Source organism: Oculina patagonica, chromosome 11, assembly GCF_052425735.1.
Source record: "Oculina patagonica isolate OP01 chromosome 11, crgOcupat, whole genome shotgun sequence".
In the NCBI taxonomy this organism is placed as follows: Eukaryota; Metazoa; Cnidaria; class Anthozoa; order Scleractinia; family Oculinidae; genus Oculina; species Oculina patagonica.
In genome coordinates, this window is record NC_135768.1 from 17,238,673 (window position 1) to 17,264,233 (window position 25,561).

Here is a 25,561-nt window from a genome sequence, read left to right on the forward strand (position 1 = left end):
ATTGCAGGTAGAAAAACTGACATCTTGTCATACCAGTATGATAAGCTGCAGTTTTAGCAAGTTTAATTATAACAGCCGTGCATTGTTGTGTTTTAAAACATCTTCCTGTGGTATTGAAAAAAAAAAAACAGTTTGAAGCTACTGAAATTATATACATGCTAGAATGAATCTGAAAATCCGGCAAACAAACTCAAATGTAAACATTTTACAAAGTTTGATTGGCGACAACATTTGAACGACGAATTCATCAGTTTTAAGTTCTACTTTGGTAAAATCTGTCGTGATGCTTAACCATACATTTTCGCTTTGGGATGAATCAGCAGATGGTGGAGATTTTGACAACGAAGAAACAGCAACTTGTATTACTACTATCGTCGTTGTCAACTGTGCCCTGAATTTTCCACTGATGCTAATATCAATTTTTGGAAACACAATGGTGTTACATGCGGTTGCCACAACGTCTTCGCTTCGTTCGCCGTCCTTAATTCTCCTGTGTGGTCTCGCTGTTTCAGACTTGGTTGTGGGTTTGGTGGTTCAGCCGATTTACATCGCCAAAGAGCTTACATCGGATATTATTCTGCTAGGAGTAACAAGAACTATGGGATTTTCTTTTTGTGGGATTTCCTTCGCGACAATGGCAGCGATAAGTGTTGATCGTTTTTTGGCACTTCGATATCACATGACGTATAACATGTTTGTTACTACAAGGCGTGTTAAATTAATCTTGATAATAATATGGGTTATTCATATCCTGTTGCTGTCCAGCGTTAGCTTTTGGTATCAACCGGTTAATTTTTACATCAGTCGTGTTTTAATTGCCGTTTATATCATAGCCTCTACTGTTTCTTACATTGGCATATATCGAATCGTTCGTCGCCATCAGTTGCAGATACTCGCTCAACAACAGGCCGTGGACGTGTCAACTGATGAAAATTCGTATAACCTTCTGTCATCAAGCCAAACCGCAGTAAACACTTTCGTGTTTTACATCTGCACAATTTTTTGTTATTTTCCATGGCTGATTTACAGGATTTTTTACAGTCATATCTACGTCACAAATCCGAACACAGCTTGGGTTTTTACAGCAACTTTCCTATTTGCTAATTCTGCCATTAACCCCTTTTTATACTGCTGGCGTCTTCGTGAACTTCGAGTCGCTGTTTTGAAGACAGTAAGAAAAATGTCATGCAAATGCATCAACTGAAATAGCAAAAGGATTGACTATTAGCAGAGACAGGTCTTATTTGTTATTACTCCTTAAGATACATTATTCAGTCGACAACAGTCACCTCTGTTAAAGTTTTAATCTTCTAAAATATTGTAAATTGTTCTTGAACCTCGTCGAATATTATGAACACAGAAAAACTCTATCCAATATGAAAATTTGACGACTATGTGTTTTTCCGATGTTTTTGCGTTTGATGAATAATGCATAATATATATTTTTGTCCAACGTTAACGCGATATTGATTTTAAAATCTGAGGGCCTAAGGCATTTCATGAAGTCGAAGATTAGTATAAAATTTCTCCTGTTCAATGAAAACCACGCAATATTACACTGGCAGTTCTACCCAGTGTTCCTATTTATCTTAAACAGCATTTGGTTGACAGCAACGGCATAGACGTTCAACGATTCGAAGTTTAACATTTTAAAAATATTATAAAGGTGATTATTTACTATGGTCTGATTGCTTTTGAGAACAAATTTATTTACATAGATGTTCAAGCAAGGTAAATGTGCATGTGATTTTCATTTGAATATTTTCAATATTCTTTTTTCAAGAAAACAAAGGTTAAGGATCTTCTTACAAGAAGATGATCAAAATAAAGGTGAATTCTACTATCCTAATAAGAGAACATTTTAAGATACAATTAAAATGTAAAACCGCGACGTTTCGAAGATATCTTGACTCCATTATCACGTTAAAATGACGGTTGTAGTTTAGAATTTAGTATATTCTAAATATACTCTGTCTCTTTCTATGTATTTAAAATACGAAACTACAACCGTCATTTTTACTTGATAACGAACTCAAGAAGGTTTCGAAACTTCGAAGTTTAATTTTGCTTATTTTCATTAGTAATTCTACTGTTGTCATAAAAAACACATTGGAGTAAAGGCTTTTAAGAACTTCAACGAAAGATTAGTAAAAAATCAGCTTGAGGACATAGACATCATTAGCATAAAGCTAAGTGCATGTTTGTGAGATAACAGAAGATTATTTGGAAAATAAGGGCAAGTCGGAAAAACGATATTGATGGGAGGTCTATTTACCAACTACTGTAATCGTTCTTACTGAAAAGGGACGAGAAAGCATTTTAATGCGTTGAATAGAGTGTTTTTCGTATATTATTTATTTAAAAGAAAACCAAAATTATCACTCTGGCCAATCTCAAAGGTCACAGATGATACAGTGAACCAATCAAAACTTGAAGAAAATACAGGTAGCCGACGCGAAGTGCGGGAAAACGTGTGTAGGCGAGTCACGGGTGATTTTGGTTTCATCTATGATTTGTTGAAGAGATTGCGCGAGCTTTTAAAACCAATCACAAAAAAAGGTAAAGCAAAACTACTCCAATGCAGATTACTTTCGACATTCAATGGAACTTCTACTGTCCTGTCTATTGGCGCTGTTGAGTTCGCCTAGATTGGTCTAGATTACTTGCTTTCGAACGGCTGTTGTATGAGCGCAGTAATGAATATTGAATACCATACCAGTCGTAAAGGTATTTTGACTGGTCTACTTCAAAAGCGTACAGGAATATTAAAGATTCCAATTTTTTGAACGGCAGTGATAAATACTGGTCAAACGAAAAATTAATTATTTTCGATGTAATTTTAAAAAATAGCGACAGTTATCAATGATAACGTCATAGTTGGCTATTTTGTTGACAGGCCCATACTAATTTTCTATCTGTTTGTACTGTGCTGTGCTGTATCGTGCTTTCAAATAAGAATGTTATTTTTGTTACTAACAGCTATGGTTCTTTGGTTCATGAAAAGACAAGAAGGTAATGTTAACCACTATGAGGCAAAGGGCGACGTTTTTGCCCCCGCAGGGTTCCGGCCCAGAGGCCGGAACCCGAGGAGGCACCTTAGAAGTCCCCGCGTAGGTAGGTAAAATGTGTGCATTTAGTGAACGGTACCGGAAAAAATCTCGATTTTGGTCAAAGCGGCTCGCAAAGGATTGCCCAAATGCTCGCAAAGGATTGCCCTAATGCTCGCAAAGGATTGCCGGAACGCTTGCAAAGGAGCAACGGAAGTCAGTACCGCAAAGGATAAAAATAGCCGTCGCACTGTGATCACAAGAAACATCAGTTGCTTGAAAAAATAGCTGAAACGTGTACCTGAAATTGAAATGATACCGAAAATGACATGGAAGGCATAACAGGCATATCATCCGGGGACAAAGAGTTTCTTATTTCAGTCAGCGACTGAACGTCGTGAAAATAAGTGGAAACCGTATACATCTTACGACGAGTAATAAACAAAAGCGTAAACTTTGTCATGACACGGTAATTCGTTTCGGTAACAAACTGTCAGTTTATTTGATCCAAAGAGTGGTTGAATAAGGAGTAAAAATTGTTTTTTCGAATCGTTGAATGTGCCATATTTTGTTACTCGTGGAACTGTTGGGCTTTTTGGCCTGAAAATTATTGCGGTAAGTTCGTTTTGAATGTTATAAGCCCGGACGGAAATAAGCTTGCGTGTTGTCACCACGAATAATGTGTTACCATGTGTTATTTCCGCTAGCTAATATATTCGACTTTAACTTGTAAATTTATTAATTAGGACGCAACGGTGTCACACAACAAGAAATTCCGCAGCAAACAATAACGTGACGTAGATGGCACAGAAAAAAGAAGCCTAATTTATAGTGCAGTTCATCGGCATCAATAAATAAAGGCGACAAAAAGACTCCACTAATCTTATTTTAGATTATTGCTGTAAAACAAATTATAAAATGGCGGGGGCAGCTAGTGAGAACTATTACTAGTTAAAATAATTTAGGCGTGTAATCACCCTAAGACAACCCTTTAACTTTAATTTTTTTTCTGGCTATTTTATCAGTCAAATAGCCCAATTTCGATATATTAAAATTCAGCCTAAAACAATAGACCTCAGGACGAGGCTCCGGGGACTAAACTATAGATTTCGTGGGGTTTATTCCCCGGAGCCTCGTAGTGATGTCTATTGTTTTAAGCTGAATTTTAAAATATCGAAATTGGGCTATTAATGTTTGTTGTTAGCCCATGGAATAAATAAAAACGAAACTCTTAAAACGGCTTATTAACTGTATCAAAACTTTAAGAAAGTGCGAGATAGAAGTTGTGTTCCCATAATCCTAGCTGTATAAACACAGAGCACTGCACGAGCAGAGAATTCACAGTTTGATAATCGCAATAAAAGAGCGATTTCCTTCCTTTATCTCACTTCATCATTTATTAAAGACAGAAAGCACTTTATTGTTTCGTATTTCTATCGATTTCATGAAACTGGGTGAACTCGAAAAAGCTGTGGAAATGCTCAACTACAGCTCTTGTTTCCACATCATTTCTAATCTCCTCCAAACTTCCACTCTTAGGGCCTGTTTACAAGATTCCGGAATGACTTTCATTCCAGAACGAGTTCCTTCCATCCCCATATATTTCTCTGTATCAGTTTACCGAGACAAAAGTCAAGTCTTTCCGGAATGAGTCCATTCTGGTTTTCATTCCAGAATGGAATTTTCGTTCTGGAATGACATTTCATTGTGGTATCATGTAAACACAAAACAACTAATTTACTTCCGAGGTAAAACCGCATCTCATGAATCCGCATACGGAGTCCACAGTTTGAACTCGAGCGAAAAAACCGTAATAGCATTTCCTGTTTAGCCCAAAGAAGCAGCTCTGTGGTCAAATTATTCGTTAAAATAGTAAATGTGGTCATAAATGGGCACAATAACATGTTTGCGCGAAACCTGCGCAATCTTTGTTTTTTATCTCGCGCGAAAGCCACGCACGTGAAAACGCATAAGGTTGAGCCGGTCGACTCTATCATGTGAATGCAGAACGAACTTTATTCCGGAATGAGTTTCGTTCCGGAATGAAAGTCATTCCGGAATCATGTAAACAGGCCCTTAATTTAGCTCTTGTTTATAGAGCTATATAATGCTTTCCATTCCACTCTTAAATTAACTCTTGTTTGTAGAGCTGCATGAAAACATGGAAATGATTTCCATTCTTAGTCAAAATTGAAAATATATTTTTTCCTTTCTCACTTTTTGGAACTCTCCATAAATTAAATGAAAAACAACTTTAACGTACGTAGAATAATTAAAGGGAACCAAGCTGTCCCCGAATTATCACAAGACAACTTGGTTGGGCGATTAAGGTTAAAATATTATTAATATACTGAATTATTGAATATGCATGAAAGATCGCCGTTATGCCTACAGCGAAGTTTCTAACACGTTGGCGGACAGCGAAAACGCTTAGTTAATTATAGACTCATGAGGTAAATAAACAGCCGTGACGCCTTGTTGACTCCTAAGTTGTTAATTTTATGCCCCTGCAAGTCTGCAAGGGCAACTGCAACGAAAGCCGCATTTCACTGCCGAATTTCACTTCTTCTTGTCGAAGCACGCACTAGATCTTCAACAATCGGCGTCACATCAAGCTAATGGTTGTTTACCATTTTTCCAGCCGTTTCCAAAAATTCTGGTTTTAGGTGGGACACGAATCTTTGGTTCATTCCGTTCCGAATGGAAATTCGTTTTGCATCATCTGTATTAGGTCCGCCTTACAGCTTTTACGACCGTGTTAAATTTCGCAGTTAAATTGAAATGGCGGGATCTTCAATAGGAATCTTCATATTGAATACATTCTTCATGAACGGAAGTTCCCAACCGAAATTTCCGTATTTTTTTGTAAATGGTAAACAACCAAATATTCCCTGGTGGAGTATTTTCCTTGTTCGCTTCGCCTGTCTTCAGAAAAATATATTAACCAAAGAATAATTATGTTTAGTAAATTTTCTCAATGCTGCAAAATAGTTACATTTAATATGATGTTTAAAAAAATATTTATAATATAAAAATGTCTAAAACTTCAAACTCGAAAACAAAAGTAGCAATCGAAAATCATGAGGCGGAACACGTCCTGAGAGTGCAACAATGACGCCAAGCTCTCTTAAGTAAATAACTACTTAAATAGTATTCACAAGGCACTCGCGACAGACGCAAACACAATTGCTATTTAGCCTACTGCTGGAAGGCTAATATAAAGTGAAGGTTAAGTTCTTCCTTAAAAGTTTCTTCAGTCTTGTTGAAAGCACTCTCCTAACATAATAAAAAGCTATAATTACACGTGAAAGGGAAACTAGAGACAATGATGAGCTAATTTAAAACCCACGCAATTTGGCATTAAACATGAAACTGCCAATCGGTGAAAAGCAGCTGTTTTGAACCTGTTTGCTAAAAGCTGTCCAAATTAAAAGCTATTTCTACAAATGTGTGAATACAAATTGACACTATGTAAAACGGATGCAGAGACTGCGTTGACACAATATCATGGCTAATGCAACATATTTATTAAGTTCTGTTTCCCAAAACTATACGACGACCAATTCCTCAACCTGCCAAACTCTTCAACCTTTTCTGGATATAGAGGCTAGAGAGAATTTACCACAATTCTACATAATAGCGTCAATATCGGCGTGTGCGCTTGACTTCATAATGTGCTTCACAACACTGCTTTTTAATATGGTTGTCATTTTGGCAATATGGAGGACACCCTTGCTGCATCAACCGAGAAACGTTCTACTCTGTTCTCTGGCAGTTTCCGACTTTTTCGTTGGTTTAACAACACAGCCTTCCTTTCTAGTAGCAGAAATTTCACTTCTTCTTGGAAACATGGAGCTATACTGCTTAGCAGTGTTTATTCACTTTTACACTAGTTGGATGTTCAATGGGGTTTCTTTCCTAACGCTTTCAGCCATCAGCTTTGAGCGATATCTCGCCCTGCGTTTTCACCTTCGATATGCCGAGTTAATAACAAACACCCGCGTGTTCATTACGGTGATTATTTTCTGGTCGATATGGGTTACGTGGATAACGCTTCTGTGGTTTTGGGCGAAAAGCAAACTTCTGACCCACATACTTATTGCCCTTTGCATACTGATATCAACAATTGACGCCTGGTGTTATTTTATAATTTACAAAACTGTCAAAAGGCACAACAAACAAATTCAGGACTCGCAACAACAAACCCATCAAAGCATGGTCCGATATCGACGCACGACAAACACAATGATTATTCTTATTAGCGCTTTTGCCCTAAGCTACTTTCCCTTTATCATCACCACGGCAATAAGTGCTTCGCAAGCGAAGGAAGACATGAGGACATCTGCGGCCCACTGTCTTGCGGTTGTGGTCATTTTTGCAAACTCTACAGCAAATCCGTTGATTTACTTCTGGCGAGTGGCAGAGCTTCGCGAAACCGCGAAGCAAGCTTTCAGGAAACTCATTCCGAAAAAAGTTAAACAGGAGGACGTGGAGTTAGATACTAGATAGTTTTGGTGCCAAAGTTTAGGTGTACACATTTGGCACCTTTACAGAGCCGTACCCAGACTTTTAATGTTAAAACATAGACGAGGCAAAAGTTGTAAGCTCTGTGACACTATTTTCAGCTTTTTTATGAGGTATTTCTTCCGAAAAATCAATCATGTTCAACGGGGGATCATTTTCCCACCTCAAAGTATTCTTTTTAAAAAAATATATTGAGTTAAAATCTAGACGAGGCAAGCGCCTCGTCTTGCCTCTTGCTAGGTACGACCCTGCTTTAGTCCCCTTGTAGAACTTCCCCTTATAGGTATGGGTGTATAATTGAAGTATCTGATTCCCTTGTTGATGATTTTCATTTTTGAGTTATTTTTTTCAAAACATAGCTCTTAGTCGGCGTGATGGGCCGTGTAGTCAGTCAGTCACTCAGTGACTCAGTCAGCAAAGTATGTTTGTTTGTCACACCAATCAGATTTCAGGTAGTATCAGAACCAATCAAATTGTAGTTTATAAGGGGGAAGCAATCTGATACGATACAGTTGTAGTGAGCGATTTCGTTCGAAGATTTTAGGTTTGTAGGAGTAGGAATTGGTAAGTTGTGAATTAACCCTGGATTAAAAACGTGTTTTTTGTAACGCTCACCTGCTTACAACGCACACGCCGTCAGCAAACGTCCCAACACAAACTTGTTATTCGTCTTATTCGAGCGTTCGTTTTGAAGAGGCTAGCTTTCCTGACCGTGGTAAAAATTACATAAAGCATTTGCACACAGCAGATTTAAAGATTAATGTTGTCATTATGATGTTAACCCTTAATATGCTAAGTCCGGATTATTTCGGGATTTGGATGAATGGCCATTCAACCACTTATGACGTCACCAATTTACACGTCAGCAGATGTTTGTGACGTGCAACTTATAGAGTTTGGATAGATCTTTCCACAGGAGTGTCCATCTTGAACATTGACTGCATTCCGACAGAGCTAATCGAAAAAAACTTGATCAGTTTTTGGTGTAAAATTGGTGCTAAAACAGGCCAATATACCCGTACTTGATCATGGTCTCCTTTCCAGGGTTTCCATTGATTAAGATCAAAACTTTTCAGGCCAGTAGAAGGCGTGCACACAGTAAATGATAGAGAGAAGAAGAAAGCATGCATGCAGAGAAAAACGAAAAGCAAAGGAGCAAGGAAAAAAATCGGAACGGTTCAGCAAAAAAAAACAAATTTTGGCTTATGCGCATGCGCCAAAGTAAAAAGTTGTACATTTTTACATGGAAATGTCATCAAAAACTTAATGCAGTGTCAGAATGTGCATTCTAGCAAAGTTTAGAGAAATTTAGGACCGTAGAGCCAAGAAAATCGATTAACGGTTAAAAAAAACGCGTTTTTGGAGTAATTTTAGCATATTAAGGGTTAATACTGCATGTGGGTATATTTACAAAGAGTCAAAGAAATGGAAAGGAATCTTCTTTAAATTCCTAAATATTGCTGAAGCTCCCCTACAAATTCGTACTAAGCTTTATCCATCAAAATTGTTGGGTCGGATGCGATAGAGCGCAAAAGACGCAATTGTTTATACCATTACGATCCACCTTAAGATCAAAACTGTCGACAAAATTCCAAAATAAAAAAGCACAGCAGATTTATGTAATTATATCTGTTTTGCTTTACTTAGTTTTGTCACTATTCTCTCTAACGGATGTTTGTTAACTTTTCTTTGGAAAGCAATTAAAAAATACAGCGGGATAAAATCTTCTGACTGTAAAAAAAAAATCCATAAGGGGGCAATCAACACTGATAATCTATCACAATGGACTTTATTACAAAAGCCCTGGAGATAAAAACTAAACAAGAACTCGAGACCAATTCAAAGAATGTCGATTTTTCTTGCAAGAGGACGATTTTGTAACCACAACGAAGTTAAAACAGAACTGATTTTCGTTTTTTAAGTTGGCTTTTTTAAAAGACGAAACATGCTGAACAACAGCACCTTAATCAGGAACGAATCAGGAAGGGATTACTTCGACTTTGAAGAAAATACACATCCTCAAAATATCGTCATCATATATTGCGCTCTCAATGCACCACTGATGATCATGTCTATTATTGGGAACGCTCTGGTGATAGCAGCAATTTTGAGAACTCCTTCGCTTTCTTCGCCGTCTACAACACTGCTCTGTAATTTGGCCATCACAGATCTTCTTATTGGGCTTGTTGTGCAACCGCTTTTCATTACTTTTGAGCTTATGCGAGATCACTCTTGGCAAAATTATGAAATCCCGTCATACAGTTTATGTGGGATTTCCCTTTGGACAATGACAGCCATAAGCGCGGATAGATTTGCGGCTCTTCACTACCACATGAGATATGTTTCCATAGTAACTATATCACGCGTTTTGTACGCGTTAGTAGCAGTGTGGATTATCATGTTTTCGGCTTCGATTTTTCTTTACCTGTGGAACAGACTGATATATTATATAGTTACATCGGTTTTCATCATAGTATGTCTGTTGATATCCTCATTTTGTTACATTCGAATTTCCCAAATTGTTCAAGGACATCAAATACAAATCCACGCTCAGCAACAGGCAATGCAAAATTCAGATGCTAGTAATAACATAAACATAACCCAGTTTAAAAAAAGTGCAATAAACACTTTCGTATTTTACGCTTTTCTGCTTTTATGTTACATTCCAATGTTTACTGGTTTAGCTCTTCTTGGAATAACAGGAATGGTTTGGCAAAAGGAATGGAACCTTGCCACCACTTTAGTATTCTTGAACTCTTCAATTAATCCACTTTTGTATTGTTGGCGTCTTAGCGAGCTGCGAAGGGCAGTTGTAAAAACAGCAAGAAAGATGTTATGTACAAAGACAGAGTAAAATCCAAACAGCCGAACATTGTTTCTTTGCAAGACTGGATGCAGTGTAGGTGCGGTGTTCACGTCCACTCAGAGGTCAAGGAAAAGTAGTCATTGAACGGTGACATGTAATGACATTTTGAAACGTTTAAGTATATGCAATAATTTTGATATAAAATCACATTTTATGCTACCATTAATTATTAGTCTTAGTGTTTGTGTACAGGAACGAGACTTTCATTCTGATGTGACGTGTGTAATGTTTAAGAGTCAACGTTATGGAATAAACCAGTTTGTTGCTGTTACCAGCTCGCGATTTTGAGGTCTGTCTGGAAATAATCTGCTTGCTCAACAACGAGACTCGTACTAACACAATATTTCGTAGAATATAGGTCAAGCAACTTATCATATGCGTTAATAGCTGGTCAATTAAATATGTTTCTAATTAATAAAACAAATATTTGAGCGCTTCTGAACCAGAGGATCATTGAAAAATATATATATTTTTACTACCTTTTGGCAGTAAGTTTAGGCAAAACAGGCAAATTCTTGTTATAAATTTTGAAATGGCACGCTTTGCTTCTGAATCCCACCTATGTGATTACAGTTTATTGAATTGGTTTGGTTATACATTACACACACAGATAACATTCACATAATGTGCTTTATGGGCATTTCAGCGCATTAGCAAAAATATCATAAGTTTTGAAGCAGCTGCGTCGCGAATGGTCCATTTTAAAAAATTTAGCCTTAATGTTGCAAGTTGGTAGTTAATTTGTTTAAATAGTTTTGACAATTTTTCCAGGTTAGCAGTAAATAGTAGAGGTTTACAACGATTTGAATTTAATATTTTACAACAGGACATGACAACATAACAGAAAAATAATAACTAAAGCATAACGACAAAAAAACTGATCTATTCTCAATGTCGTTATGTCTTCGCCGTTATGTCGCTAGTGTGAGGCAGGCCTTAAACTCCGTAAACCGGACATATAACTAAGACAATTCAATTTCGCAGTAAAGTCAATTTTGAATCTTCGTAGATTGGCTTATTAATACAAATTTTAATGTCAGCGTCATCATTTAGACACTCCAAAAGTCTCCCCATTGTTTTGATTCAATTCGATTGCAGGTGGAAAAACTGACATCTTGTCACATCAGTATGATAAGCTGCAGCTTTAGCAAGTTTAATTGTAATAGGTGTGAGTTTTTGTGTTTTAAAACATCTTCCTGTAGCATTGGAAGAAAACAGTTTGGAATTACTCAAATTATATGCATGCTAGACTGAATCTGATAATCCGGCAAACAAACTCAGGTGTAAACATGTCACTGCGTTTGAAACGCATTCAAGAATGGCGACAACATTTGGATGACAAATTGCTTAGTTATACCTTGGTAAAATCTGTCGTGATGCTAAACCATACATTTTCGCTTTGGGATGAATCGGCAGATGGTGGAGATTTTGACAATTATAAAGAAACTGTAACCCGTGTTACTACTATCGTGATTGTCAACTGTGTCCTGAATGTGCCACTGATGCTAATATCAATTTTTGGAAACGCAATGGTGTTAGCAGCGGTTGCCACAACGTCTTCGCTTCGTTCGCCGTCCTTAATTCTCCTGTGTGGTCTCGCTGTTTCAGACTTGGTTGTGGGTTTGGTGGTTCAGCCGATTTACATCGCCAAAGAGCTTACATCGGATATTATTCTGCTGGGAGTAACAAGAACGATGGGATTTTCTTTCTGTGGGATTTCCTTCGCGACAATGGCAGCGATAAGTGTTGATCGTTTTTTGGCACTTCGATATCACATGACGTATAACATGTTTGTTACTACAAGGCGTGTTAAATTAATCTTGATAATAATTTGGGTTACTCATATCCTGTTGCTGTCTAGTTTTCAATTTTGGTATCGACTGGCAAATTTTTATATTAGTATTGTCTTAATATGCGTTTATATTATAGCTTCTACTATTTCTTACATCGGCATATATCGAATCGTTCGTCGCCATCAGTTGCAGATACTCGCTCAACAGCAAGCAGTGGTAGTGTCAACTGATGAAAATTCGTATAACCTTCTGTCATTAAGCCGAACTGCAGTAAACACTTTCGTATTTTACATCTGCACAATTTTTTGTTATTTTCCATGGCTTATTTACAGGATTTTTTACAGTCATATCTATGTCACAAACTCGAACACAGCTTGGATATTTACAGCAACTTTGCTATTTGCTAATTCTGCCATCAATCCCTTTTTATACTGCTGGCGTCTACGTGAACTTCGAGTAGCAGTTATTAAAACAGTAACAAAAATGTCATGCAAATGCATCAACTGAAATAGCAAAAGGATTGACTATTGACTACTCCTGAAGATACCTTATTTAGTCGACAACGTTCGCTTTTTCTCTATTAAAGTTTTAACCTTTTCGAATTTGTAAATAGTTCTTAAACCTCCAGCGAATATTATGAGCACAGAAAACGCCATTCACTATAAAATTTTGAAGACTGTGTGATGTTTTAGCGCTTGATGAATAATGCATTATATATATTTTTGTCCCACATTAATGCAATATTGATTTTAAAATCTGAGAGCCTAAGGCATTTTATGAAGTTGAAAATGATAAGTGTAAAATTTCTCCTGTTCAATGAAAACCACGCAATATTACACTGGCAGATCTATTCAGTGTTTCTATTTATTTTAAACAGCATTTGCTTGACAGCTGCAGAATTAAAGTCCATCGACTAGGAGTTTTACATTTTAAAAATATTAAAAAGGTGATGATTTACTATGGTCTGATTGCTTTTGTGAACATATTTATTTACATAGATGTTCACGCAAGGTGCATGTGCATATGATTTTAACGTGTATGTTTTCACTAGCTTTTGTTTCTTCAATGAAACAAAGGTAAAGGATCTTACAAGAAGATGATCAAAATATCGGTGAATTCTACTGTTTCAATAAGAGAACATTTAGAGATACAATTAAAAATTAAAACCACGACGTTTCAAAGACATCTTGACTCCATTATCAAGTTAAAATGACGGTTTTAGTTACGAATTTAATATATCGCCCTTCTAAATACAAAACTACAACCGTCATTTTTACTTGAAAAGTAAAACTAGAAGTGAAGATGTCTTCGAAACGTCGAAGTGTTATTTCGCTTGTTTTCATAAGTAATTCTTTTTTTGTCATAACAAAACTTTGGAGTAATCAAAGGCTTTCAAGAGCTTCAACGGTAGATTAATAAAAAACTCAGCTTGAGTACATACACATAATTAGCATAAAGCTAAGGACGTGTTTGTGAGTTCACTAAAGCTAAAAATGACTTGGAAAATATAATAAGTCGGGAAACGATATTGATGGGAGGTCTATGTATGGTATGGTCTTTTCTTACTGAAAAGGCACGAGAAAGCATATTAATGCAAGCGCTTTTCGTATAAAGGAAAACCAAAGTTATCGATCACAAAGGACACAGACGATCCAGTGAACCAATCAAAGCTCGAAGAAAACATATGTAACGGACGCGAAGCGCGGGAAAACGGACGTGGCTTTGTTTTCACTTCTGATTGGTCGAGGAAGAAGCGCGAGCTTTAAAAACCAATCACAAAACAAATTAATGCAAAACCACTGCAATTAAGGATTACTTCAACATTCAGTTGGAAACCGCTGTTGAGATCTCTTAGATTACTTGCTTTCGCACGGGTGTTGAGCGCAGTAATGTATTTTGAATGCAAGCTATCTTTAAGTCGTAAAGGTATTTTGACTGGTCTACTTTAAAATCGAAAAGGAATATAAAATTTTAATTTTTTTGACCAGGAGTAATGAATATTGGTCAAAGGAAAAATGAATAATTTTCAAGGTAAATATGAAAAAAGCGACAGCTATCAAAGATAACGTCATAGCTGGCTACTTTGTTGACAGGCCCACATACTTATTACTAGTCTGTTTGCGTTGTGCTGTATGTTAATTTTATACATCGTGTTTTCAAATAAAAATGCTATTTTTGTTACTATCAGCTATGGTTTATTGGTTCATGAAAAGACAAGAAATGTAATGTTAACCACTACGAGGCAAAGGGCGACATTTCTTAAATTAATTTAGGCGTGTAATCGCACTAAGACAACCCTTAAACTTAAAAAAAAATTACTGGCTTTTTTATCAGTCAAATTAATGTTTGTTGTTAGCCCATGGAATGATAATAAAACTCTTAAAACGGCTTATTAACTCTATCAAAACTGCCAGAAAGTGCGAGATAGAAGTCGTGTTCACATAATCCCAGCTGTGTAAACACAGAGCACTGCGCGAGCAGAGAATTCACAGTTTGATAATCGTAATAAAAGAGTGATTTTCCTTCCTTTACCTCACTTTATCTTTTATTGAAGACAGAAAGCACTTTATTTTTTTTGTATTTCTATCCAGTTCATGAAACTGGGAGAACTCAAAAAAGCTGTGGAAATGCTCAACTACAGCTCTTGTTTCCAAATCATTTCTAGTCTCTTCCAAACATCCACTGTTTACATAATTCCGGAATGACTTTCATTCCGGAACGAGTTCATGCCATCCCATATATTTCTCTGTATCTGTTAACTTGATACCGAAACGAAAGTCAAGTCATTCCGGAATGATTTCATTCCGGTTTTCATTCCGGAATGAAATTTTCGTTCTGGAATGACACTTTCGTTCTGATATCATGTAAACACAAAACAACGAATTTACTTCCGAGATGAAACCGCATCTCATGAAACCGCATACGGAAAAAAAGTAATAGCATTTCCTGTTTAGCCCAAAGAGGCAGCCCTGTAGAAGCCTCAAATGTAATAATTGGCCACAAATGTAATAACGCCCTCAAATGTAATAAGGTTTGACCACAAATGTAATAACGCCCTCAACTGTAATAAGGGTTTGACCACAAATGCAATAACACTCTCTAGTGTTGTTCAGGGTTTGGTCACAAATGTAACAATGCCTTCAAATGTAATGGGCTACAGGTATCAATTGGAAGAATTGAAACAGCTCATTTTATATTAAGACCTACACTTGTGTAAGCGAATCAGATTGCTTTATTTATTTTACTCTTTCGCCAAAACAGCGCTGTTTACTGTTTTCACTAGATGTTGTAAGCAAACGGAGTAATCTAAATGTTGAATTTCTAAAGAGGCATTGTGCTCTATTCTATAAATTTGATTAACACGGAAGTACATGGGGGGTTGGATGCACCTTCTCTTGAGGTTTTTTGGAGTTTTGAAAAGAGGATTTTCTCTTTTGTGCCAAAATATCAGTAGCTGTTGATTCATTCCTTACGAAATTTTGATATGCCATGAAAATGCCATAATTACAAGAAGGTCTGGCCAAAAATCTTCATTTGTTGCATTTTTCTTTATTTATCAAGTAATTGTCTGTGATTTCCTTAATTTCAAATTCCATAAGCATTTCTGACTTGATGTCCGACTTTTTGTTAATGACGAAATCCAAGATGGTGTCGCTCATGACGTCATCTGACGTCACGAGCCTATAAAAAACATGTCATCTTGTAGAGTAAGCCAAGGATCTTCACTTGGCACAAAACAATTTCTCTTGGCTTTAATAGCGGAGCTCCCAGCGGCCCGAAGGGCCGCAGAGCAGAGCCCCATACCCATAGAAAATGAACAGACCCATGCTTTTGGTTTTTCATGGTCATCATGGCTAGCGGCATGGCTCGCGGGCGCGTGCGACGACGACGACGAAGTCGCCCCAACATGGCGGCCATACTCCAGAAATCGTTTAAAGGTTATGGTTAACGCCAGCTTACATCTTTGATATTGGACATCCATGTCATGGTCAATTGACAGCTGTCAAAGCAGGGTATCAACTGACCAGTATCACATGACCATATCGCGGGCTCACATATAGAACTCATCGAGGTCGAATGTTTTTTGACGTTTACCGCTGACCAAATAATGGTTTACATTGGATCGCGGGCTCAAGTGCTATATTTTTCCTGTTATTGGTCAGTAAATCGGGAGCTCCGCTTTTAGGCTTGGCTAAATCTATTTAATAGAACTATAAGAAAACATAGAAACGCTTTCCATTCCACTCTCAAATTAACTCTTGTTTGTAGAGCTGCATGAAAACACGGAAATGATTTCCATTCTTTAATCAAAATTGAAAATATATTCTTTCCTTTCCCACTTTTTGGAACTCTCCATAAAGTAAATGAAAACAACTATAACGTGCGTTGAATAATTTTAAGGAACCAAGCTGTCACCGAATTATAACAAGACAACTCATTTGGGTACTGATTAAGTTAAAGTGTTATAGAATTACTGAATTATTAAATATGCAAGAAAGATCGCCGTTATGCCTGCAGAGAAGTTTCTTACGCTTTGGCGGGACAACAAAACGTTTAGTTAATTATAGGTTTTTAAGGCAAATAAACCGACGTGACGCCTTGTTGACTCCCAAGTTGTTAATTTTATGCGCCTGCATGTCTGCAAGATCAGCTGCAACGAAAGTCACATTTTACTGCCGATTTTCACTTCCATGGGCAACAGAATAAACCGACTTTCTTCTTATCGAGGCATGTACTTTAACTTCAACAATCGGTGATGCACATATAATTCATGGTTGTTTACCAAAAAAAAAACAGAAATTCTGGTTAAGATGTAAATGGAAGACAACTTTTTGGTTTATTCCTTTCCAAATAGAAATTCTCGTAGCATCATTTCCACTAGTTCCGCATTTAACCTTTTTTCAAATTGAATACATTTTTCCTGAACGGAAGTTCCCAACCGAAATTTCCTTATTTTTTTGCAAATGGTAAACAACCAAATATTCCCTAGTTGAGTATTTTCCTTGTTCGCTTCGCCTGTCTTCAGAAAAAAAAACATATTAACCAAAGAATCGAAAAGAATGATTATGTTTAGTAAATTTTCTCAATGCTACAAAATAGTTACATTTAATACGATGTTTCAATTTTAAAAAAAGATAAAAAATGTTTAAAATTTCAAACTCGAAAACAAAATTAGCAAAATTAGCAATCGAAAATCATGGGGCAATCCTGAGAGTGCAACAATATCGCCAAGCTCTCTTAAGTAAACAATTACTTAAATAGTATTCACAAGGCACTCGCGACAGACGCAAACACAACTGCTATACATTAACCCACTGCTGGAAGGCTAATATAAAATGAAGGTTAAGTTCTTCCTTAAAAGTTTCTTCAGTCTTGTTGAAAGCACTCTCCTAACATAATAAAAAGCTATAATTACACGTGAAAGGGAAACTAGAGACAATGATGAGCTAATTTAAAACCCACGCAATTTAACATTAAACATGGAACTGCCAATCAGTGAAAAGCAGCTGTTTCGAACCTGTTTGCTAAAAGCTGTACAAATTAAAAGCTATTTCTACAAATGTGTGAATACAAATTGACACTATGTAAAACGGGTGCAGAGACTGCGTTAACGCAATATCATGGCTAATGCAACATATTTTTTAAGTTCTGCTTCGCAAAACTATACGACCAATTCTTCAGCATGTCAAACTCTTCAACGTTTTCTGGATATAGAAGCCAGAGAAAATTTACCACAATTCTACATAATATCTTCATTATCGGCCTGTGTTGTTGTCTTCATAATGTGCTTCACAACACTGCTTTTTAACATGGTTGTCATTTTAGCAATATGGAGGACACCCTTGCTTCATCAACCGAGAAACGTTCTCCTCTGTTCTCTGGCAGTTTCCGACTTTTTTGTTGGTTTAACAACCCAGCCTTCGTTCCTAGTAGCAGAAATTTCACTTCTTCTTGGAAAAATGGAACTGTACTGCTTGGCAGTGTTTATTCATTTTTACACTAGTTGGATGTTCAATGGGGTTTCTTTTCTAACGCTTTCAGCCATCAGCTTTGAGCGATATCTCGCCCTGCGTTTTCACCTTCGATATGCCGAGTTAATAACAAACACCCGCGTATTCTTTACGGTGGTTATTTACTGGTCGATATGGGTTACGTGGATAACGCTTGAGTGGTTCTGGGTGAAAAACAAACTTTTGAACTACATACTTACTGCTTTTTGCGTACTGATATCAACTTTTGTTGCCTGGTGTTATTTTATAATTTGCAAAACTGTCAAAAGGCACAACAAGCAAATTCAGGACTCGCAACAACAAACCCATCAAAGCATGGTCCGATATCGACGCACAACAAACACAATGATTATTCTTATTAGCACTTTTGTCCTAAGCTACTTCCCCTTTATCATCACCACAGCAATAAGCGCTTCGCAAGAAAAGAAAGACATGAGGACATCTGCGGCTCACTGTCTTGCCGTTGTGGTTATTTTTGCAAACTCTACAGCAAATCCGTTGATTTACTTCTGGCGAGTGGCAGAGCTTCGCGAAACCGCGAAGCAAGCTTTCAGGAAACTCATTCCGAAAAAAGTTAAACAGGAGGACGTGGAGTTAGATACTAGATAGTTTTGGTGCCAAAGTTTAGGTGTACACATTTGGCACCTTTACAGAGCCGTAACCAGACTTTTAATGTTAAAACATAGACGAGGCAAAAGTTGTGAGCTCTGTGACACTATTTTCAGCTTTTTTATGAGGTATTTCTTCCGAAAAATCAATCATGTTCAACGGGGGATCATTTTCCCACCTCAAAGTATTCTTTTTAAAAAAATATATTGAGTTAAAATCTAGACGAGGCAAGCGCCTCGTCTTGCCTCTTGCTAGGTACGACCCTGCTTTAGTCCCCTTGTAGAACTTCCCCTTATAGGTATGGGTGTATAATTGAAGTATCTGATTCCCTTGTTGATGATTTTCATTTTTGAGTTATTTTTTTCAAAACATAGCTCTTAGTCGGCGTGATGGGCCGTGTAGTCAGTCAGTCACTCAGTGACTCAGTCAGCAAAGTATGTTTGTTTGTCACACCAATCAGATTTCAGGTAGTATCAGAACCAATCAAATTGTAGTTTATAAGGGGGAAGCAATCTGATACGATACAGTTGTAGTGAGCGATTTCGTTCGAAGATTTTAGGTTTGTAGGAGGAGGAATTGGTAAGTTGTGAATTAACCCTGGATTAAAAACGTGTTTTTTGTAACGCTCACCTGCTTACAACGCACACGCCGTCAGCAAACGTCCCAACACAAACTTGTTATTCGTCTTATTCGAGCGTTCGTTTTGAAGAGGCTAGCTTTCCTGACCGTGGTAAAAATTACATAAAGCATTTGCACACAGCAGATTTAAAGATTAATGTTGTCATTATGATGTTAACCCTTAATATGCTAAGTCCGGATTATTTCGGGATTTGGATGAATGGCCATTCAACCACTTATGACGTCACCAATTTACACGTCAGCAGATGTTTGTGACGTGCAACTTATAGAGTTTGGATAGATCTTTCCACAGGAGTGTCCATCTTGAACATTGACTGCATTCCGACAGAGCTAATCGAAAAAAACTTGATCAGTTTTTGGTGTAAAATTGGTGCTAAAACAGGCCAATATACCCGTACTTGATCATGGTCTCCTTTCCAGGGTTTCCTCTGATTAAGATCAAAACTTTTCAGGCCAGTAGAAGGCGTGCACACAGTAAATGATAGAGAGAAGAAGAAAGCATGCATGCAGAGAAAAACGAAAAGCAAAGGAGCAAGGAAAAAAATCGGAACGGTTCAGCAAAAAAAAAAAACAAATTTTGGCTTATGCGCATGCGCCAGAGTAAAAGAGTTGTACATTTTTACATGGAAATGTCATCAAAAACTTAATGCAGTGTCAGAATGTGCATTCTAGCAAAGTTTAGAGAAATTTAGGACCGTAGAGCCAAGAAAATCGATTAACGGTTAAAAAAAAACGCGTTTTTTGGAGTAATTTTAGCATATTAAGGGTTAATACTGCATGTGGGTATATTTACAAAGAGTCAAAGAAATGGAAAGGAATCTTCTTTAAATTCCTAAATATTGCTGAAGCTCCCCTACAAATTCGTACTAAGCTTTATCCATCAAAATTGTTGGGTCGGATGCGATAGAGCGCAAAAGACGCAATTGTTTATACCATTACGATCCACCTTAAGATCAAAACTGTCGACAAAATTCCAAAATAAAAAAGCACAGCAGATTTATGTAATTATATCTGTTTTGCTTTACTTAGTTTTGTCACTATTCTCTCTAACGGATGTTTGTTAACTTTTCTTTGGAAAGCAATTAAAAAATACAGCGGGATAAAAATCTTCTGACTGTAAAAAAAAATCCATAAGGGGGCAATCAACACTGATAATCTATCACAATGGACTTTATTACAAAAGCCCTGGAGATAAAAACTAAACAAGAACTCGAGACCAATTCAAAGAATGTCGATCTTTCTTGCAAGAGGACGATTTTGTAACCACAACGAAGTTAAAACTGAACTGATTTTCGTTTTTTAAGTTGGCTTTTTTAAAAGACGAAACATGCTGAACAACAGCACCTTAATCAGGAACGAATCAGGAAGGGATTACTTCGACTTTGAAGAAAATACACATCCTCAAAATATCGTCATCATATATTGCGCTCTCAATGCACCACTGATGATCATGTCTATTATTGGGAACGCTCTGGTGATAGCAGCAATTTTGAGAACTCCTTCGCTTTCTTCGCCGTCTACAACACTGCTCTGTAATTTGGCCATCACAGATCTTCTTATTGGGCTTGTTGTGCAACCGCTTTTCATTACTTTTGAGCTTATGCGAGATCACTCTTGGCAAAATTATGAAATCCCGTCATACAGTTTATGTGGGATTTCCCTTTGGACAATGACAGCCATAAGCGCGGATAGATTTGCGGCTCTTCACTACCACATGAGATATGTTTCCATAGTAACTATATCACGCGTTTTGTACGCGTTAGTAGCAGTGTGGATTATCATGTTTTCGGCTTCGATTTTTCTTTACCTGTGGAACAGACTGATATATTATATAGTTACATCGGTTTTCATCATAGTATGTCTGTTGATATCCTCATTTTGTTACATTCGAATTTCCCAAATTGTTCAAGGACATCAAATACAAATCCACGCTCAGCAACAGGCAATGCAAAATTCAGATGCTAGTAATAACATAAACATAACCCAGTTTAAAAAAAGTGCAATAAACACTTTCGTATTTTACGCTTTTCTGCTTTTATGTTACATTCCAATGTTTACTGGTTTAGCTCTTCTTGGAATAACAGGAATGGTTTGGCAAAAGGAATGGAACCTTGCCACCACTTTAGTATTCTTGAACTCTTCAATTAATCCACTTTTGTATTGTTGGCGTCTTAGCGAGCTGCGAAGGGCAGTTGTAAAAACAGCAAGAAAGATGTTATGTACAAAGACAGAGTAAAATCCAAACAGCCGAACATTGTTTCTTTGCAAGACTGGATGCAGTGTAGGTGCGGTGTTCACGTCCACTCAGAGGTCAAGGAAAAGTAGTCATTGAACGGTGACATGTAATGACATTTTGAAACGTTTAAGTATATGCAATAATTTTGATATAAAATCACATTTTATGCTACCATTAATTATTAGTCTTAGTGTTTGTGTACAGGAACGAGACTTTCATTCTGATGTGACGTGTGTAATGTTTAAGAGTCAACGTTATGGAATAAACCAGTTTGTTGCTGTTACCAGCTCGCGATTTTGAGGTCCGTCTGGAAATAATCTGCTTGCTCAACAACGAGACTCGTACTAACACAATATTTCGTAGAATATAGGTCAAGCAACTTATCATATGCGTTAATAGCTGGTCAATTAAATATGTTTCTAATTAATAAAACAAATATTTGAGCGCTTCTGAACCAGAGGATCATTGAAAAATATATATATTTTTACTACCTTTTGGCAGTAAGTTTAGGCAAAACAGGCAAATTCTTGTTATAAATTTTGAAATGGCACGCTTTGCTTCTGAATCCCACCTATGTGATTACAGTTTATTGAATTGGTTTGGTTATACATTACACACACAGATAACATTCACATAATGTGCTTTATGGGCATTTCAGCGCATTAGCAAAAATATCATAAGTTTTGAAGCAGCTGCGTCGCGAATGGTCCATTTTAAAAAATTTAGCCTTAATGTTGCAAGTTGGTAGTTAATTTGTTTAAATAGTTTTGACAATTTTTCCAGGTTAGCAGTAAATAGTAGAGGTTTACAACGATTTGAATTTAATATTTTACAACAGGACATGACAACATAACAGAAAAATAATAACTAAAGCATAACGACAAAAAAACTGATCTATTCTCAATGTCGTTATGTCTTCGTCGTTATGTCGCTAGTGTGAGGCAGGCCTTAAACTCCGTAAACCGGACATATAACTAAGATAATTCAATTTCGCAGTAAAGTCAATTTTGAATCTTCGTAGATTGGCTTATTAATACAAATTTTAATGTCAGCGTCATCATTTAGACACTCCAAAAGTCTCCACATTGTTTTGATTCAATTCGATTGCAGGTGGAAAAACTGACATCTTGTCACATCAGTATGATAAGCTGCAGCTTTAGCAAGTTTAATTGTAATAGGTGTGAGTTTTTGTGTTTTAAAACATCTTCCTGTAGCATTGAAAGAAAACAGTTTGGAATTACTCAAATTATATGCATGCTAGACTGAATCTGATAATCCGGCAAACAAACTCAGGTGTAAACATGTCACTGCGTTTGAAACGCATTCAAGAATGGCGACAACATTTGGATGACAAATTGCTTAGTTATATCTTGGTAAAATCTGTCGTGATGCTAAACCATACATTTTCGCTTTGGGATGAATCGGCAGATGGTGGAGATTTTGACAATTATAAAGAAACTGTAACCCGTGTTACTACTATCGTGATTGTCAACTGTGTCCTGAATGTGCCACTGATGCTAATATCAATTTTTGGAAACGCAATGGTGTTAGCAGCGGTTGCCATAACGTCTTCGCTTCGTTCGCCGTCCTTAATTCTCCTGTGTGGTCTCGCTGTTTCAGACTTGGTTGTGGGTTTGGTGGTTCAGCCGATTTACATCGCCAAAGAGCTTACATCGGATATTATTCTGCTGGGAGTAACAAGAACGATGGGATTTTCTTTCTGTGGGATTTCCTTCGCGACAATGGCAGCGATAAGTGTTGGTCGATTTTTGGCACTTCGATATCACATGACGTATAACATGTTTGTTACTACAAGGCGTGTTAAATTAATCTTGATAATAATTTGGGTTACTCATATCCTGTTGCTGTCTAGTTTTCAATTTTGGTATCGACTGGCAAATTTTTATATTAGTATTGTCTTAATATGCGTTTATATTATAGCTTCTACTATTTCTTACATCGGCATATATCGAATCGTTCGTCGCCATCAGTTGCAGATACTCGCTCAACAGCAAGCAGTGGTAGTGTCAACTGATGAAAATTCGTATAACCTTCTGTCATTAAGCCGAACTGCAGTAAACACTTTCGTATTTTACATCTGCACAATTTTTTGTTATTTTCCATGGCTTATTTACAGGATTTTTTACAGTCATATCTATGTCACAAACTCGAACACAGCTTGGATATTTACAGCAACTTTGCTATTTGCTAATTCTGCCATCAATCCCTTTTTATACTGCTGGCGTCTACGTGAACTTCGAGTAGCAGTTATTAAAACAGTAACAAAAATGTCATGCAAATGCATCAACTGAAATAGCAAAAGGATTGACTATTGACTACTCCTGAAGATACCTTATTTAGTCGACAACGTTCGCTTTTTCTCTATTAAAGTTTTAACCTTTTCGAATTTGTAAATAGTTCTTAAACCTCCAGCGAATATTATGAGCACAGAAAACGCCATTCACTATAAAATTTTGAAGACTGTGTGATGTTTTAGCGCTTGATGAATAATGCATTATATATATTTTTGTCCCACATTAATGCAATATTGATTTTAAAATCTGAGAGCCTAAGGCATTTTATGAAGTTGAAAATGATAAGTGTAAAATTTCTCCTGTTTAATGAAAACCACGCAATATTACACTGGCAGATCTATTCAGTGTTTCTATTTATTTTAAACAGCATTTGCTTGACAGCTACGGCATTAACTTCCATCGACTCGGAGTTTTACATTTTAAAAATATTAAAAAGGTGATGATTTACTATGGTCTGATTGCTTTTGTGAACATATTTATTTACATAGATGTTCACGCAGGGTGCTTGTGCATATGATTTTAACTTGTATGTTTTCACTAGCTTTTGTTTCTTCAATGAAACAAAGGTAAAGGATCTTACAAGAAGATGATCAAAATATCGGTGAATTCTACTGTTACAATAAGAGAACATTTAGAGATACAATTAAAAATTAAAACCACGACGTTTCAAAGACATCTTGACTCCATTATCAAGTTAAAATGACGGTTTTAGTTACGAATTTAATATATCGCCCTTCTAAATACAAAACTACAACCGTCATTTTTACTTGAAAAGTAAAACTAGAAGTGAAGATGGCTTCGAAACGTCGAAGTCTTATTTCGCTTATTTTCATTAGTAATTCTACTGTTGTCATAACAAATCTTTGGAGTAAAGGCTTTTAAGAACTTCAATGGTAGATTAATAAAAAATCAGCTTGAGTACCTACACATAATTAGCATAAAGCTAAGTACGTGTTTGCAAGTTTACAAAAGCTAAAATGACTTGGAAAATATTAGGAAGTCGGAAAAACGATATTGATGGGAGGTCTATGAATGGATGGTCTTTTCTTAATAAAAAAGGGACGAGAAAGCATGTTAATGCATTGGATAGAGCATTGAAACCAATCGCAAAACAAAGATTTTTTAAATTTGACACAACTCTTCGGTCTCACTTAGGGCCTGTCTATATGGAGGAGAGTTGTCCCTGGTAGGAGGGTTACCCTCTCCCCCGAGCCATCTTTTGCCGAGCGTTTAGATGAGAAAGTTGTCCCTGTTGACCGAGCCAAAACTTGGCCCTCTCGGTTCAAAAGACTGGCGAGAGTTGTTTTGAAACATCTATTATGGCTGCTTTTTCTAAAATCAGGAACGCTGAATCGTCGACCAAGACCATTTTTTGGACTAATTTACCGCCGACTTCGTTTCAATTTATCTGCACTTTTGTTTTTGCTGATTTTAGCGTTTGCGCATGCTCCGTATGTGTCAACTTGTCCCTGGTAGGCGAGGCAAAACTAACCAAACTGTTTATATGGAAAAAAGTTGGCT

General features: G+C 36.8%; 5 protein-coding genes across 5 annotated transcripts; all 5 read left to right on the forward strand.

Moving 5' to 3' along the window:
- Positions 1–283: 283 nt before the first annotated feature.
- LOC144629696 (uncharacterized) lies at positions 284–1,204 on the forward strand. The gene has a single exon (XM_078487920.1). It carries the CDS (start codon positions 284–286, stop codon positions 1,202–1,204), a length of 921 nt encoding a protein of 306 aa, XP_078344046.1.
- A 5,197-nt stretch (positions 1,205–6,401) lies between these two features.
- On the forward strand, positions 6,402–7,556 carry LOC144630067 (adenosine receptor A3-like). The gene has a single exon (XM_078488346.1). The coding sequence runs from the start codon at positions 6,555–6,557 to the stop codon at positions 7,554–7,556; it is 1,002 nt and encodes a 333-aa protein (XP_078344472.1). The 5' UTR covers positions 6,402–6,554.
- Positions 7,557–11,726: 4,170 nt separating this feature from the next.
- Positions 11,727–12,737, forward strand: LOC144629697 (uncharacterized). Its single transcript, XM_078487921.1, has one exon. The coding sequence runs from the start codon at positions 11,727–11,729 to the stop codon at positions 12,735–12,737; it is 1,011 nt and encodes a 336-aa protein (XP_078344047.1).
- A 5,021-nt stretch (positions 12,738–17,758) lies between these two features.
- LOC144630018 (histamine H2 receptor-like) lies at positions 17,759–18,850 on the forward strand. Its single transcript, XM_078488296.1, has one exon. The coding sequence runs from the start codon at positions 17,852–17,854 to the stop codon at positions 18,848–18,850; it is 999 nt and encodes a 332-aa protein (XP_078344422.1). The 5' UTR covers positions 17,759–17,851.
- Positions 18,851–23,026: 4,176 nt separating this feature from the next.
- Positions 23,027–24,037, forward strand: LOC144629699 (adenosine receptor A2b-like). Its single transcript, XM_078487922.1, has one exon. The coding sequence runs from the start codon at positions 23,027–23,029 to the stop codon at positions 24,035–24,037; it is 1,011 nt and encodes a 336-aa protein (XP_078344048.1).
- Positions 24,038–25,561: the final 1,524 nt, after the last annotated feature.

Bases quoted from the DNA above. Each gene is read 5' to 3' on its own strand.
- LOC144629696 (XM_078487920.1), top strand. From the start codon at position 284: ATGCTTAACCATACATTTTCGCTTTGGGATGAATCAGCAGATGGTGGA.
- LOC144630067 (XM_078488346.1), top strand. From the start codon at position 6,555: ATGGCTAATGCAACATATTTATTAAGTTCTGTTTCCCAAAACTATACG.
- LOC144629697 (XM_078487921.1), top strand. From the start codon at position 11,727: ATGTCACTGCGTTTGAAACGCATTCAAGAATGGCGACAACATTTGGAT.
- LOC144630018 (XM_078488296.1), top strand. From the start codon at position 17,852: ATGGCTAATGCAACATATTTTTTAAGTTCTGCTTCGCAAAACTATACG.
- LOC144629699 (XM_078487922.1), top strand. From the start codon at position 23,027: ATGTCACTGCGTTTGAAACGCATTCAAGAATGGCGACAACATTTGGAT.